Source organism: Triturus cristatus, chromosome 7 (assembly GCF_964204655.1).
Source record: "Triturus cristatus chromosome 7, aTriCri1.1, whole genome shotgun sequence".
Lineage (NCBI taxonomy): Eukaryota > Metazoa > Chordata > Amphibia > Caudata > Salamandridae > Triturus > Triturus cristatus.
The window spans coordinates 1,062,165,577-1,062,178,866 of NC_140590.1; the positions used below are offsets into that span (position 1 = coordinate 1,062,165,577).

At 45.8% G+C, this 13,290-nt stretch overlaps 1 protein-coding gene across 3 annotated transcripts in view; it reads right to left on the minus strand.

Moving 5' to 3' along the window:
• Positions 1–13,290, minus strand: part of ARHGAP26 (Rho GTPase activating protein 26) — a 1,692,117-nt gene that overhangs the window by 1,239,569 nt on the left and 439,258 nt on the right. For all 3 annotated transcript variants that reach the window (XM_085618129.1, XM_085618128.1, XM_085618130.1), the window contains exon 9: positions 785–885. In XM_085618129.1, the coding sequence (XP_085474255.1) occupies positions 785–885 (101 nt within the window). The remainder of the gene's footprint in view (positions 1–784; positions 886–13,290) is intronic.

A 13,290-nucleotide genomic window follows, 5' to 3' on the forward strand; every position in this document is an offset into this window, starting at 1 on the left:
TCTTAAAGGCACGGTATCCCTTTAGCAGACACATAATGACAGCCTATAGGGCTTGTCTGTCCACCCCTTCCTCTCTATTGTTTAAAGGGATTTTGGTGAAGGGAGTGTGTGATAATAAAGGAGGATGTCAGATGTGAATAAAGATGACATTTGAACTTTATTTTTGGCTTTTGTGTTCACTTCAGAGGAAGTGCTGGCCAGTGCAGCCTTGTAATTAGGCTGTATTATTTTGTCTGTCTCTTAAGTGTCTTTGCAGGTCTGCAAACGCAGGACAGCTTAAGAGATATTTTTGATTGCTCCGGGGTCCCCGCACATGGGCGGGACTATTCATAGATTATGACTATACACAGAGATCCCCTACTACAGAAACAAATGTTTATTTTCCGTTCTTTCTAGAACAAAAGTGCAACAGCGCTCCTGCAGTTATGAAGAGTGGGAAACAAAAACAGTGCGGTGAACCTTTCCCCTAGACAAGCTTTCATTTTCTTCTGTCTTACCTCTGCGATTTTCTTCAAATTCTTCGTTGAGAGTGTATTTAAAAAAAATGTTCGTAAAAAAAAAAAAATGCTGATATTTAAGAAAAGGATTAATTAAATTTATTTGGGGTGTTTCATTGTATTAGCAATTAGCGCCAGATTGTTGATACATGATCTGCCAACAGTGTAACTGGTCTACACGTTTCTTTCAATATGTTCTTTGTGTGCAACATTTATCATCATCTAAAATAACTCAAGAAATCCAGTTTTAGGCCGAGCCATACTTCACCACTATCTGAAAAACTCACCACTTTTCCTCCTGACTTCTGATCAAAAGCCACCATACTGATCCGCTTCGAGTCCCTCTGGTAAGTGCAGTAATGTTTGACCCACGAAGTTCCAAAGTGTCCTGAAACAAACACAAAAACAAAGCGTCAATGACCGACTATTCTGAAATGTATATGCTGGTTTCAAATAAGAGCTATGCAAAGATATTAAAAGAGAAATATTTTTTTCTAAAGGTAATTCAGCTTCAGCACAACCCTGCCACAAACTCCTAAGTAATGTGTTACTATTACCATCAAGCAACTATACAAGAAAACTAGTATTTATTTTCAACTGTAACTCTAGTGTAACTTGTACTGTTCTTAGATGTTTCCAAGTAAAACTTTATAAAATAAGATATGAATAGATCACCCAGTGCCACAGAATTCGCACATAGAGCTGTACACTGACTCAATAGCCATAGAAAGTCTCTGTTCTGAGGCACGCTACTCCTGCGTCCAAGATAAGAAGTTAGTAAAAAAAAAAATCTATATTTGTGCATTAGTTGCGTTAGGTTTGTGCTCTTTGATATCTTGTGTGTTTAGTAGAGTCTAGAGTAGGGATCGAATGGTGGTAATGGATTTGAAAACTGAAGTAGCAGGTTGTTGTTTTTTTAAGTAGAGGTGGTGTGTGCATGTTGGGTGACTTGGTGAAAACGAGGGGAGAGTGAGAATAATATTTGGGGGTTCATAGTAGACTGAAAAGTTTGGGATGAGTGACGAAGGGTGGGGCACAGGTTGAAAGGAGGATATTTTTAAAACCAAAAAATGTGATTAACTTAGACATACATGCATTCACATGAAACTTGCTAAGGCTGTTCTGGCTGGAGAAATCGGTTCTATTTAAAATACCAATATGTGCACAGAAGCAGTAAATGAATGCAAAAACTACTCCTCGCTACCCTATGCTAAAAGGATAAGGAGAACACATCAACAGGTTTGCAGACTTTGTAATGGTAGAGAAATTATTTCCAAATATCGTTAACGGAGGAGTTACCCTGCCTGATGAACACTAAGCGACAGTTTCAATTAATATCCGGCTTAGCTGGTCTTCAAACCAGTCATCACGTATTTAACATGCTATTCTTCACTCCAAATCTACAAATTGTCCAAAAAATAATGACTTAAAAATCCGAGTCGTTCATCCGCTTACTCGGTTATTCAGTATACTATTCTTATGAAGTCCGGTGTGAGGATTAGAATATCTTCCATCGTGGAACCCCAGTAATTTGGCAGCTCTGTTAAATTTTCACTGAGTGCAAATTGATACAGCTCACCGAAGACCACTGTCCTCTGACGCTAGGAGGCTGGAGGATCACTTTAGCAATAGAAAAAACGTTTTGTTCGTTAACTGTGTAAGGAATGTTTACATGTTGGATGTTCTCTAAGGGTCAATATCCTCTTCAGGCACGATATTTGCTCTCATTTCCTCCTCAGTGCTCATTGCAACCTTACCAGGACCCGGTCTACCTGAGCCAATGCAAGGATGCTGTGCAGGAGGGCCCCCCTGGTCCTCAGCTCTGTGCACCTAGATCTTGCGGCATTACCCATGCACTTCCGAATTTGGTATTTAATTAATCTGCTGTCTCTAGAAACGAATATGCTTGAGGAGGTTGGTAAAATGATTGTGTACGCTATTCTTAAAAACTACAAATGTTACTCAAGTAGCACATTTGGTTAGACCCCCATACCCTGAGGCACTAGCCCTGCTGGGTGAACAGATCTTGCAATTCAAACAATAAAGAAACAGAAATGTGGCTGCAAGTCGGGAGGAATCTTACTGTGGTACAGAGAGAAACTTATAAAATCTCACCCCTGAAGAGAGAGGTTTCTTAGGAATAGGTCTACATTTGAAGGTATTGTACCCCACTTAAGGTAAGTAATGATTAGAAAAAGAAAAAACTACAAGGGCGGTGTCATTAACAGTAGTGGCAAGACATTATTAAATGTGTTAATGCCTCTGAAGAGGCACTTCATTCCAGAACAAAAAGCGACTAGCTAGAGAGATTCATATTCACCATAGAGCAGGCAAGTAATGAAATGAAAATTCATTAATGGGCTACACAGACAAAGAAAGCACCCAGCTCTCACACAAACAACCATCAGATCACTGTCAACGTGTTTTATACACCAACGGATTCCAGCAAACCCTGTTAGCAGACATCTTTATCAAAAACCCGTCAAACAAATTCCTGGCTCACTATAAATGAAAAATTCAATTACAAAAGCACCTGCATGAGAATACTTTGTAAACAACTGCTTGAACAGTTAGAGAATGGCAACGAAAATTGCTAATTAAAGATTTAACAAACTTCATTAAAGAACTGCACAGACCTGCTAAAAGCATTACATTTTAACCTGTCTGTCAGAACAACGGAATTCACCAGAAATAGTTTGTCGAGGCAAACCCCCAAATTAAAAGTGAGGACATTAACACATTAAGTTGAAGTGTTTTTGAGATTTTCAAAAATGTAGATTCATACAGAGGCATCAAGAAAGCAGCACTGCAGAAAGAAGAGCAATCCCCAGGTACATTCGCAGCTAGGAAAAACATGTCAATCAAAATGTATGAAACATGATAAACATATACACCACTGTAGGTGGATTACCTCTTCAGAAACTGTGCCCCTGTAGGAAACCAGAAACAAAAACTCCCTTCCCCCAACCCCGTCCGGTAGATTCTGTAACACAGAGGACGCGCCTTACTCCTAGTTCTGCAGCCTCACTGGTTAAGCTGTTGGGGAAGTTGGGAGATTGTGTCATACATCTGATAGGCGCCACACTCGTAGGTATTTGGGCTGTGTAATCTCGTTGAATTCTGACGAGAGCAACTGTAGTAAGGAAAGGGCTCCACATTTTCTGAGAGGCGGCGGTAGAATTGTCCAGAGCGGCTGAAATGCGCTCCATACCAAGGATAAACCATAGCCTGTGCAGTCATTCCATGTGAGTAGGCAGAGTAGAAGAGCCCGAATGGGACAGTATATTTTGAAGCGCCGCCCCTAATGCCATCCCCATTTGTCGTCCCCTCATGCTCTTAAGTGGATACGTAATGGGATTAGGGAGTCCTAGGACAGCATAGGCAGGGAGCCTCGGAATCTGTGTATCAAAAACCTTGTCCACTGCGTCGAGGATTATGCTCCAGTAGGAGGATATCAATGGGCAGTCCCACAATATGTGTAATAGTGTCCCCTCATTGCCACAGCCCTGTCAGCAAGTGGAGCTCCGATGAGGGTTGCCCCTGTGGAGGCGTACTGGAGTGAGGTACCAATCGGTGGCAATTTTCATGGCAGTTTCTGTGCGAGCTACATTTCGGGCTGTGCACTCAGCCCTATAATAGATCCCGTCCCAGTGAGTTCACCCCCAATTACCTCTCCCATCTCTGCTGGCTCGGTGTGTCCTGTGGGCGTGGATTGTGTCTGAGCATGCAGTACATTTCAGAGATCAGGCCCTTGTCGGTGAGCCATTAACACATTAAACAAACACAGGGATCCAGGAACCTCCTCCATTAAAACTCTCAGCCCATAATATTGTAAATCAGACATCGGTACAATACCAAAAAGTTGCATTTTGATATGGTCCTAGCATTTGATAATAAGCCTGATACACTTCCAAAGAACAAGTTACTTACCTTTGGGAATGCTTTTTCTAGTACAGACTATCTGATGCATATTTCTCAGCTTTTGAATATACCCCAGGCGTCAGACTGGATCCGGAAACGTTTCAGTAGCACCTCTGTGTGCCATCAGGTAGCATCATGCAGCTCAGCACTAATGCCGCTCTGCTGCGAAAATGAAGTGTGGAGCCTGTATAGGAGTCACCCCAAAGCTGCGGTCGCCAGTTGCTTTTAAGGCTGAGCACTCCCCCAGACGCTGAGCCCCAAGAGCAAAGAAAGTCTTATCGAAGGTAAGTAAATTGTTCTTCCCATAATGACTACTAGCTGCAGAAACCTCGCCTTTTGAATGGATACCAAGGCAGTATCTATTTGGAAGTGGATATGTGAATCTATTCAATCCAGAAAGTCCAGCAGGACTAAGTGGGCAAAATGCCCCTCTCAGCGAACCGGACTGTCCAGACAATAGTGTTCAATGAATGTATGGAGGGGCACTATTTTACTTAGCTGCCTGGCATATGTCTAGGGCGGGTAACCCGCATGCCAATGCAGTAGTAGCAGATGTGGCCCTGGTAGAATAAGCGTGCAGTACTTTCAGAAGCAGCTTTTCAGACAGTGCAAAGCAGATCTTAAAGCAGAGTACGATCCAGCAGGAGACGTCCCTCTTCTGCACTGCTAGGCTTTTTTGCACTTCAGCGAACCATTCTAAGAGCTAATTGTCCACTCAATGTTCCGTGGTGTAATCAATGTAAAAGGTGAACGCTCATTTGGGTTTCAAACAATAAAGCCTCTCCTCATCCTTGGGTGACGTGGAGCATTAAATGCCAGCAGGTGATAGTCTGACTGACGTGGAACGTTGTCACAACGTTTGGTGGAAACAATGCTCATGTCCGTAGGACCAGTAGGTCAGGGAAGAAGTGTATGGTGGACTGACAAAGATCTTGAAGCTCACTCACATTCCGTGCCGAGGTGATGGTGACAACGAACACAGTCTTAATAGTAAGTAGCCGTAAGGGATAGCTGTGAAGCAGTTTGAACAGAATGCACCTCAGGTTCCATTGGGGCATAACAAGGGGAGAAGGCGGAAACATGTTGCAGATCTTTCAAAAATCACTTTACAACTGGTGACTTAAATAATGAAGGCTGATCTGGCAACTATAAGGGTGAAGGATAACCCTTAACTGTCCCCAAAGCAATGACTTGCCCAGCAAGAGGCCAAACAAATAAAACATCAGATAACTGGCCTGGAGGGGGGCAATCGGGAGTTTACCACACCAAAGCAGAAATGTATGCCAAAGACAGGTGTATACAATTTTCATCAAGGGAAGCGGATAGCCAAGATGACATCAACTACCTCCAGAGGAAGGTTGAAGGTGTTGAACTGTCACCGCTGAATCTCCAAGCATGAAGTTGGAGATTGTGAAGGCCCGGGTGCAGAACACTCCCCAGCTGCTGCGACAGCCTGATCGGAGGACATATGCACAAGCCAGGAGTTTTGTAAACCCTATTCTTTGTGCACAATCCAGAGCCACTAAAATGACTGACCCGGTCAGTCCTGATCTTCTTGAGAGATCTTATAGCACTGGGAAACTATTTTAGGGTAGTTGTAAGCTCAAGAAATGCATTGATGGACAGATTGAGAACTTGGTGCAGGAGCGGTACTGGCAGAAAGGCATACAGGTGTCCAGAGATCTACTAGAGGTGGAATGTGCGCAAGAGTAAAAGATGCCTTAGAAACTCCATCATGCAGAAGGGCTGACATTGCACCTTCTCAAAAGTGGCTGAAGAGACTGAGCCAAGGTTCTCTTCAATCGCGGAAGAGACCTTGTGCCACCTCCGAATGAAATTATCTCTAGGTGTCAATGGCTGAGTTAATCCACACTGGCATTCAAAGACCCTGCCAGGCAGTTCACCACCGGGAAGATACCTTTTTGGTCCAGCCATGTCCAGAAGAGCAGGGACTCCTGGCACAGGGTCTGTGTCCCTACCCCCACCAGGTTTGTTGCAGTACCACGTGGCAGTTATGTTGCTATGAACACCTGTACTAGCATCTCCTTGGTGAATGGAAGAAAGGCCCTGTACTAGCATCTCCTTGGTGGATGGAAGAAAGGCTTTCAATTCCAAGCGCAAGGCCCTCAGCTCCAGAAGGTTGATATGGAGCCTGAACTGTGCCGGATACAAGAGGCCTCTAATCTCCACCTCTTTGATATGGATGCCCCAACCCAGATGCAATTCATCAGTCATCATTGCCAATCCTGGGCGGGGGAAAGGGAGAGAAGTTTGTTGCTGACCCAATCGTGGTCCAACGACCACTACTGAAGGACTTTTGCAGTATCCTCCGATATCTGAACATGGTCAGAGAAGGCCCTTTGATGTAGGGCCCACTGAGATTTCAGGTACCGCTGTGGAGCCTGTATAAGCCACCTGGCATGCACAACCAGCAGGATACAGGAGGCCATCAGCCACAACACCTCAGAGTAGACAGAACTGAAAGCCAGGACTGAGGCTAAAAGATCAGGATCATAACCTGAATGTCCTGAACTCTTTCCAGGGGGAAAGGCTCAAAACTTAAGCTTGTCCAAAATGGCTCCGATAAAGGGGAGCGTCTGAGGAGTCAGATAGGACTTCGGCACGTTGACAGTGAACCCAAAAGATGACAGAAGGTTCACTGTAGTTTGGAGATGGTTGACAACTGACGGGGGCAAGCCCACCTTCAACTGCCAGTCATTGAGGTACAGGAAGACTGCCACCACCACGTTTGTGAACACCTGAGTGGCACCAGAGAGACAAAAGGTAAGGACCCCAAACTGAAATTGCTCCTTTTCCACCACTTGCCAGAGGCAGCATTGGTGGACCATCAGGACGGGTATATGCGCCCTGTAGGTCCAAAACCACCAGCCAATCTTCAAGGTCGAGGGCATACAAGACCTGGGCCAGAGTGAGCATTCTGAACTTCTCCTTCCAGAGCAAAGCATTGACCGAGCCCATGCCTAAAATATGCTGCACGCCTCCATCTTTCCTGGGAACCCGAAAGTAGCAGGAATAACAACCAAAGCATACCTCTGGTGCAGGCATCTTCTTGATAGTCCTTTTCGCTGAAAGGGCTTGCACTTCTTGTTGCAAAATGGAGAGAAATCCTACAGCAGTCGTTGGTGGGATGGTGGTACCGTGGGCGCGGGGACGGCGAAGAGCCCTCCTTAGAAGACGCTGGGGGAAAAGGTCACAACGCAGCGTCCCGTCTCCGGGGAAGAAGAGACAAACAGTTGCTGAACCTCTGGAGAAGAGGGGGCCTCTAAAGACGAATCAACAACCCCACGCCGGCACGGCGTCGTGGAGCCCGCCACCGACATCAGCTCAACGTTCATCGGCGCCGAAAGGGACGCCGAGACGACCTCTGCCACGACCTGGGCAGCGGGAGAATGGGGTGGGGTCGGAGCCGGGGCGGCCAAAGAACGGCGCCGAAAAGGCACCGACTCGACCTCCGACGAGGCAGCCGCCTGCGTGGAGAGATGAGGGGGGGGCCCGGGGACGTGCCCCTAACCAGCCCCTGTGGCGCCGCCATGGCCAGCAGCCGCCGGCGCCTGAGCGGCGTCAGCTCGGACAAGGCCGCCGCCTGCCCAGAGGACCGAGGGGGACTCTAGGACAAGCCCCGGCAACTTCCCGCGACACCACAGGGACCCCCACGGACGGGGGTTTGTGGCAAGGCAGAGGCGCCGTGGTCCACAGGAAGGAACCCCGAAGGGCCGCACCCCGACGACACCACATCTCCAAGACCTGAAGCCGAACCAGTCGGTTGATTCCCGACAGGCAGCGGATAGAGGACTGGGTAAAAGTTCTAAAGCCTTTAACTGAAGATTTCCAGAATTTCTTGAACCAGGAGATAAGTCAGGGAGAAGTAGAGGAGGCCATTAGACAAGCTAAGAAAGGCAAGGCATCTGGCCCAGACGGCCTTCCGGCAGAAGTGTATAAGAGTTTATTTGGGAGTTTGATATCGCTATTAACTAAGGTGTTCAACAAGGTTTTTCTTGGTAGCACAGAGCTTCCTGCATCGTGGAATCAGGCAAATATAATTGTTATTCCAAAACCTGGGAAATCACCAAAATATATGGAGTCGTACAGGCCTATCTCACTTTTAAATAGTGACTATAAACTGTTCGCAAAGATCATGGCAGATAGGCTGGGTAAGGTGATTCCATATATTGTTCATGAAGATCAAAAGGGGTTTATCAAGGGTAGGTATTTAAAGGAACTAACGTTCTCTCTGATAGGAAGCATTGATGTTGCTGTCGAACAGAAGCTTCCCTTGGCGGTTGTTGCTCTTGACGCCGCCAAGGCGTTCGACCACGTAAATGGAGTCTTTCTGAAGGCCTTAATAATGCACCTACGGTTGGGGGAAAACTTTGGTCAAGCTTTAGTACGTCTCTATCAGTCACCTACCTCTAGAGTATTAGTCAATGGAGTATTAACAAAGCCCATAAAGGTAATGAGGGGTACTAGGCAGGGATGCCCCCATCCCCTCTTTTGTTTGATCTTTATATTGAACCGCTGGCTTGTAAGATCAGGGAGGTTGATAGTATCCCTCCTTTTAAGTTTCAGGGACGGACTAGAAAGATCGGCCTTTACGCGGACGATATAGTTATCTTAACGTCTGACTTGAAACAAACATTGGCCACAATAGACACCATTACAAAGAACTTTGGCGAAGTCTCAGGGTATTGCTAAAATACTGATAAAACTGAAATCATGTCCTGGAACCTGGCAACGGAGGCTGTAACTTCTAAAAAGCAGATCAGATATTTGGGGGTCCAAATTACTCTGGACATAAAGCATCTCTCCACAACTAATTTTGTTAAAGCCAGGAAGGATATTTCCATGCAAATGAGGGGCTGGAGTCATCTTCCATTAACCATCTTCGTCGTGTTAACTTGGTTAAGATGATGGTGTTGCCGAAGATAACTTTATTTGATTCTATTCCTCTTATGTTTGAGAAGGAGGGGTTGGCGAAGTTGCAGAGTGAGATTGGGTCATTCATCTGGTCATCTAAGGGATCACGATTATCATGGAAAAAAATTAGGAGAAAGTGTGTGAAGGGAGGTCTGGCAGCCCCGGATTTTCAGATATATTGTTGGGCCTTTCTGCTCAAGAATTGTAAAATGCTTCTGGGTACTCCAGGGAACTCAGATATAGGGGAATTACTTTCTGCTTTGTTGAGAGTTGAGAAGATCAAACAGGCTGGTTTTATGTATAAATTTTCGGACCCAAAGTATTTAAAAAAAGTAACACTGAAGGTCCTAAGAGATTTGGCTACGGTCTGGTATCGGGTCAGGAGGGCCACAAAAATTCCATATTTTAGTGCTGGAGCACCAATCTGGGAAACTCCGGGCGCCCCAAGCTGGACGGAAGATGCATTGGCAAAGGCATTAAAAATAGAAGGTCCTCAGAAATGGGGAAGAGTTATTTGTAGACGGAAGTTTATTGCCGTGGTCTGTTTGTGAGTTGCACTGGGGTCGTAAGTTTTCTAAATTCAAATATGTTCAGATTCAAAGCTGGGTACCCAGGAAAGAACATCTCATCGGGCGGCATAATGACTTTGAAGAAAAGCTGGCATCGGATGTTCGTATTAAAAAAGAAGTGGCGATGTGGTATTGGGCTATTGTGGAGATGGAGGATGGCCCTTTTCTACTGCCGGAGACCCTGTGGGGAGAGTGCTTACCGAGGATTGCTACAGAACAACAATGGCAAGTAACTATGTTGATTCTATATAAGGTGGTAAAGCCTGCGAATTTAAGAAGGAACCATCTGTTCACTCTCCACAGGGCGTATTGGACTCCAAAGAGGTTGGCCAAATTTAAGGATGGTGGAAACGTGCGGTGCCCTAAATGCAATAGCCCAAATGAGGATGACATTCATATGTTTGCCACATGCCCGGCGATCAAGGACTTTTGGGGCGCTGTGAGTAATTGCCTATCAGTGGTGCTGGAGCAAAGTATCAAGGTAAGCCCCGAAATGATTATTACAGGAAGACTGGACTTACAAGGTAAGTGCCTTGATGATAAAATTAAGTTGGTGTTCTATGCTATGTTGTTGGCCCGGAGGGAAATTTGCAGAATGTGGATTTCGCCAGATCCTCCGACAGATTTGACCTGGATTAGAGCTATGAGAGGTATAGGTAAATTGGACATGGCGGGTCAATATAAAAAGAAGTACAGATTTTGGACTTTATTCTTGAAACACTATGGGTGAAGGGCAGGGATATAAAACCTCCAAGACCTGAAGCCGAACCAGTCGGCGCCTGAGCCGCCGGCGACTCCGCAGAAGGCCCCACACATGGCAAGGGATCCGCAGACATCCCAGGAAGAGGAGGAGGAGGAGGAGGAGGAGCAAAGGAGGCCTGCATGGCAGCAGCATAGGCCTCCATTTGGGAAACGGCGGGTAGGGTGACGACGCATGAGGCCGCACGACCCGCGGAGAGCCCGCGCCCCCCACAGGGCGGGGACTGGGCCTCGGGACAAACCGACACTTACCAACAGGCAAGCGACACCCTTGTGGCCTCGGAGAGGGACGATGTCGGAGACGGAAGCGGCGGTTCTTGAACGCTTCCGCGGGGGACGGACGCAGTGACGACGCCGACCTGGACATGCAGGCCGAGAGGAGTTTCATCCGGTGCTCCAGCCGGGACTTTGGCTTCATCTGCTGACAAACCTCGCAGTCCGTGGAGTCATGGTGCTCCCCCAAACACCACATACAAATGGGGTGAGGGTCCGTCGCCGACATCTGGCACGCGCAAGACGAGCGCGTCTTGAAGCCCGAAGGCATTCGCACACTGTTCCCAAAAGAAACGCAAAGCGTGAAAAGGCGGCCTGAAAACAGGCCAGGAACACGATCCGGATCCGCGTTCCACGCGGAAAAGAAGAAAACTGATGTCAGCGCGCCATGGTGGGGCTTATGTGACCCCACTGACGTCACGCCCGCAGAAGACAGCGGGCGGAGTCAAGTGGTGCCGCCCCCCTGCGCGCAGAGATGCTGGGACAAGAACATTCTCCAGGTCCAGTCTCACGCCTGGGGATAATTCTCCGTTAAGGAATCTGCGGCTAGTAGTCTATCAGATAGGTCCTTAGTTTATTAACACTTAATAGGGCTGAAAAGTGTATTGAAACAAACTGGCATTACCCTGATATATTTCTATCCAACTATTTGAAGATACTCGCACATCAACCCTGGGTTTCTGACTCCCTACATATATCACTAAACATTAGGGTTAGTCAGTGGGAGGCACAAATAATTGATTGTACTATTGCAGAACTGTGTGGGACTATAATAACTCACATTACATGTGTGGCCTCCTAGATCCGTGTGAGCGAGCACCTATTATGCGAAGCCCGGGTGACAGTAGGTAGTTGTAGTGTGTTGATTATTACACATTGTCAGTGGCTGTGTTTTTTTATGCTACACGTTCCTGTTCTGGAATGGAAAAATATATCAATATGAGAAGGCCACAAAGACAAGTGGCAGCTTGTCACTGAGCATCAACCTCATCCTTAGTGCATGCAAATTATCGCTAGCAAACCAATTGGTAAGTATGGAAAACCACGTGGATAAATCATTTATAAAGCATTTGTTGAGAAAAACCATATGGGAGACCAAAAATGTATTCTAGACAAATCATATGTGACTGAGAAAGACAATGAACATTATTAGACACGCCCAAAAATACCTATCTGTTTGCAGAAAAAACTCAAAAATGCCAATACACTAAAAACCAAGTACCACGATCCAAATGTTATGTTAAATGTGAGCTTGGTAGAAGTCTTCTGTAGATTTAAATAAGGCTTACAGCAACTGCTGTACAAACTACCAAGGTTTCTATGTTAGGAGTAGCGTGAGAAAGCATTAATAATAAAAACCGTACACTCAATGACCAGAAAATATAGTTTGAACCAAACACTAATTCAGTTGTTCACTAAACAATGCATCACAAACTCCATCACTCCTCATCAGCCAGGATAGCTTGAATATAGTGGCGCAGTGAGCCACTGGATTCAAGCTATCCTGGCTGATGAGGGGTGAAACTCAGAAACCGGTCCCAAGGATGCTGGTTTCCAGTACAGGGAAGACCAGGCTGAACTGTTCTCATAAGGCACAGGGTCAAGACTGATTTGCATATGGCCAGGTCTAAACTGGGGTGGCATGGTGAGCAAAAGAATGATGTATTTAACCCAGATCTCTTGATTGGGGGTGAATGTTTTGATTTGTTCTGCATTCCATCCGTTAATTGTGTGTCTTTTATGTTTTGACTATAGGCAGTTGAGAGAATGGAAAAAAGATTGTTCTTATGCTGTTTCAAATTCACCTTGCCTTAACGGCCCAAAAAATTTAACCAGTTCATAAAGAATTCTTATCCTGAATACTGGGGAAGACCAAGCAGTACAGAATGTAGATCAGAAAGTCTCTATAGTGATTCTGTGATACATGGTAAACCCACCACTTGTCTTACTGATAACAGCGCAAGTCGTTCTGTCCTGAAAACTTGCCAATTCTCTTCATTATCTCTCTTGGGCTTACCTGCAGATGCAGTCGCTATTTCAAATCAACAAATTCCACACCACATTTCTGATCCTATTTCCATCACCCTTGGCCCCATCACAGATATGCATCTTTTCCTATGAGGTCCCACCTCACCAGCTAATCTACTCGGTCAGGACATTCTATGTTAACTGCATTGTACCTTTTTCTCTACACCAGATGTCTACCTCAGGAGAGGGAGACCAACGTCATCGGACTGCTATGTGAAACAAATTGTCAGCCTGGTACGGCTAACCCTAATATATCTGAAGAACTAGCTGAATTGCTAACTCAGGAGCCCTCCATGTTATGATCCACA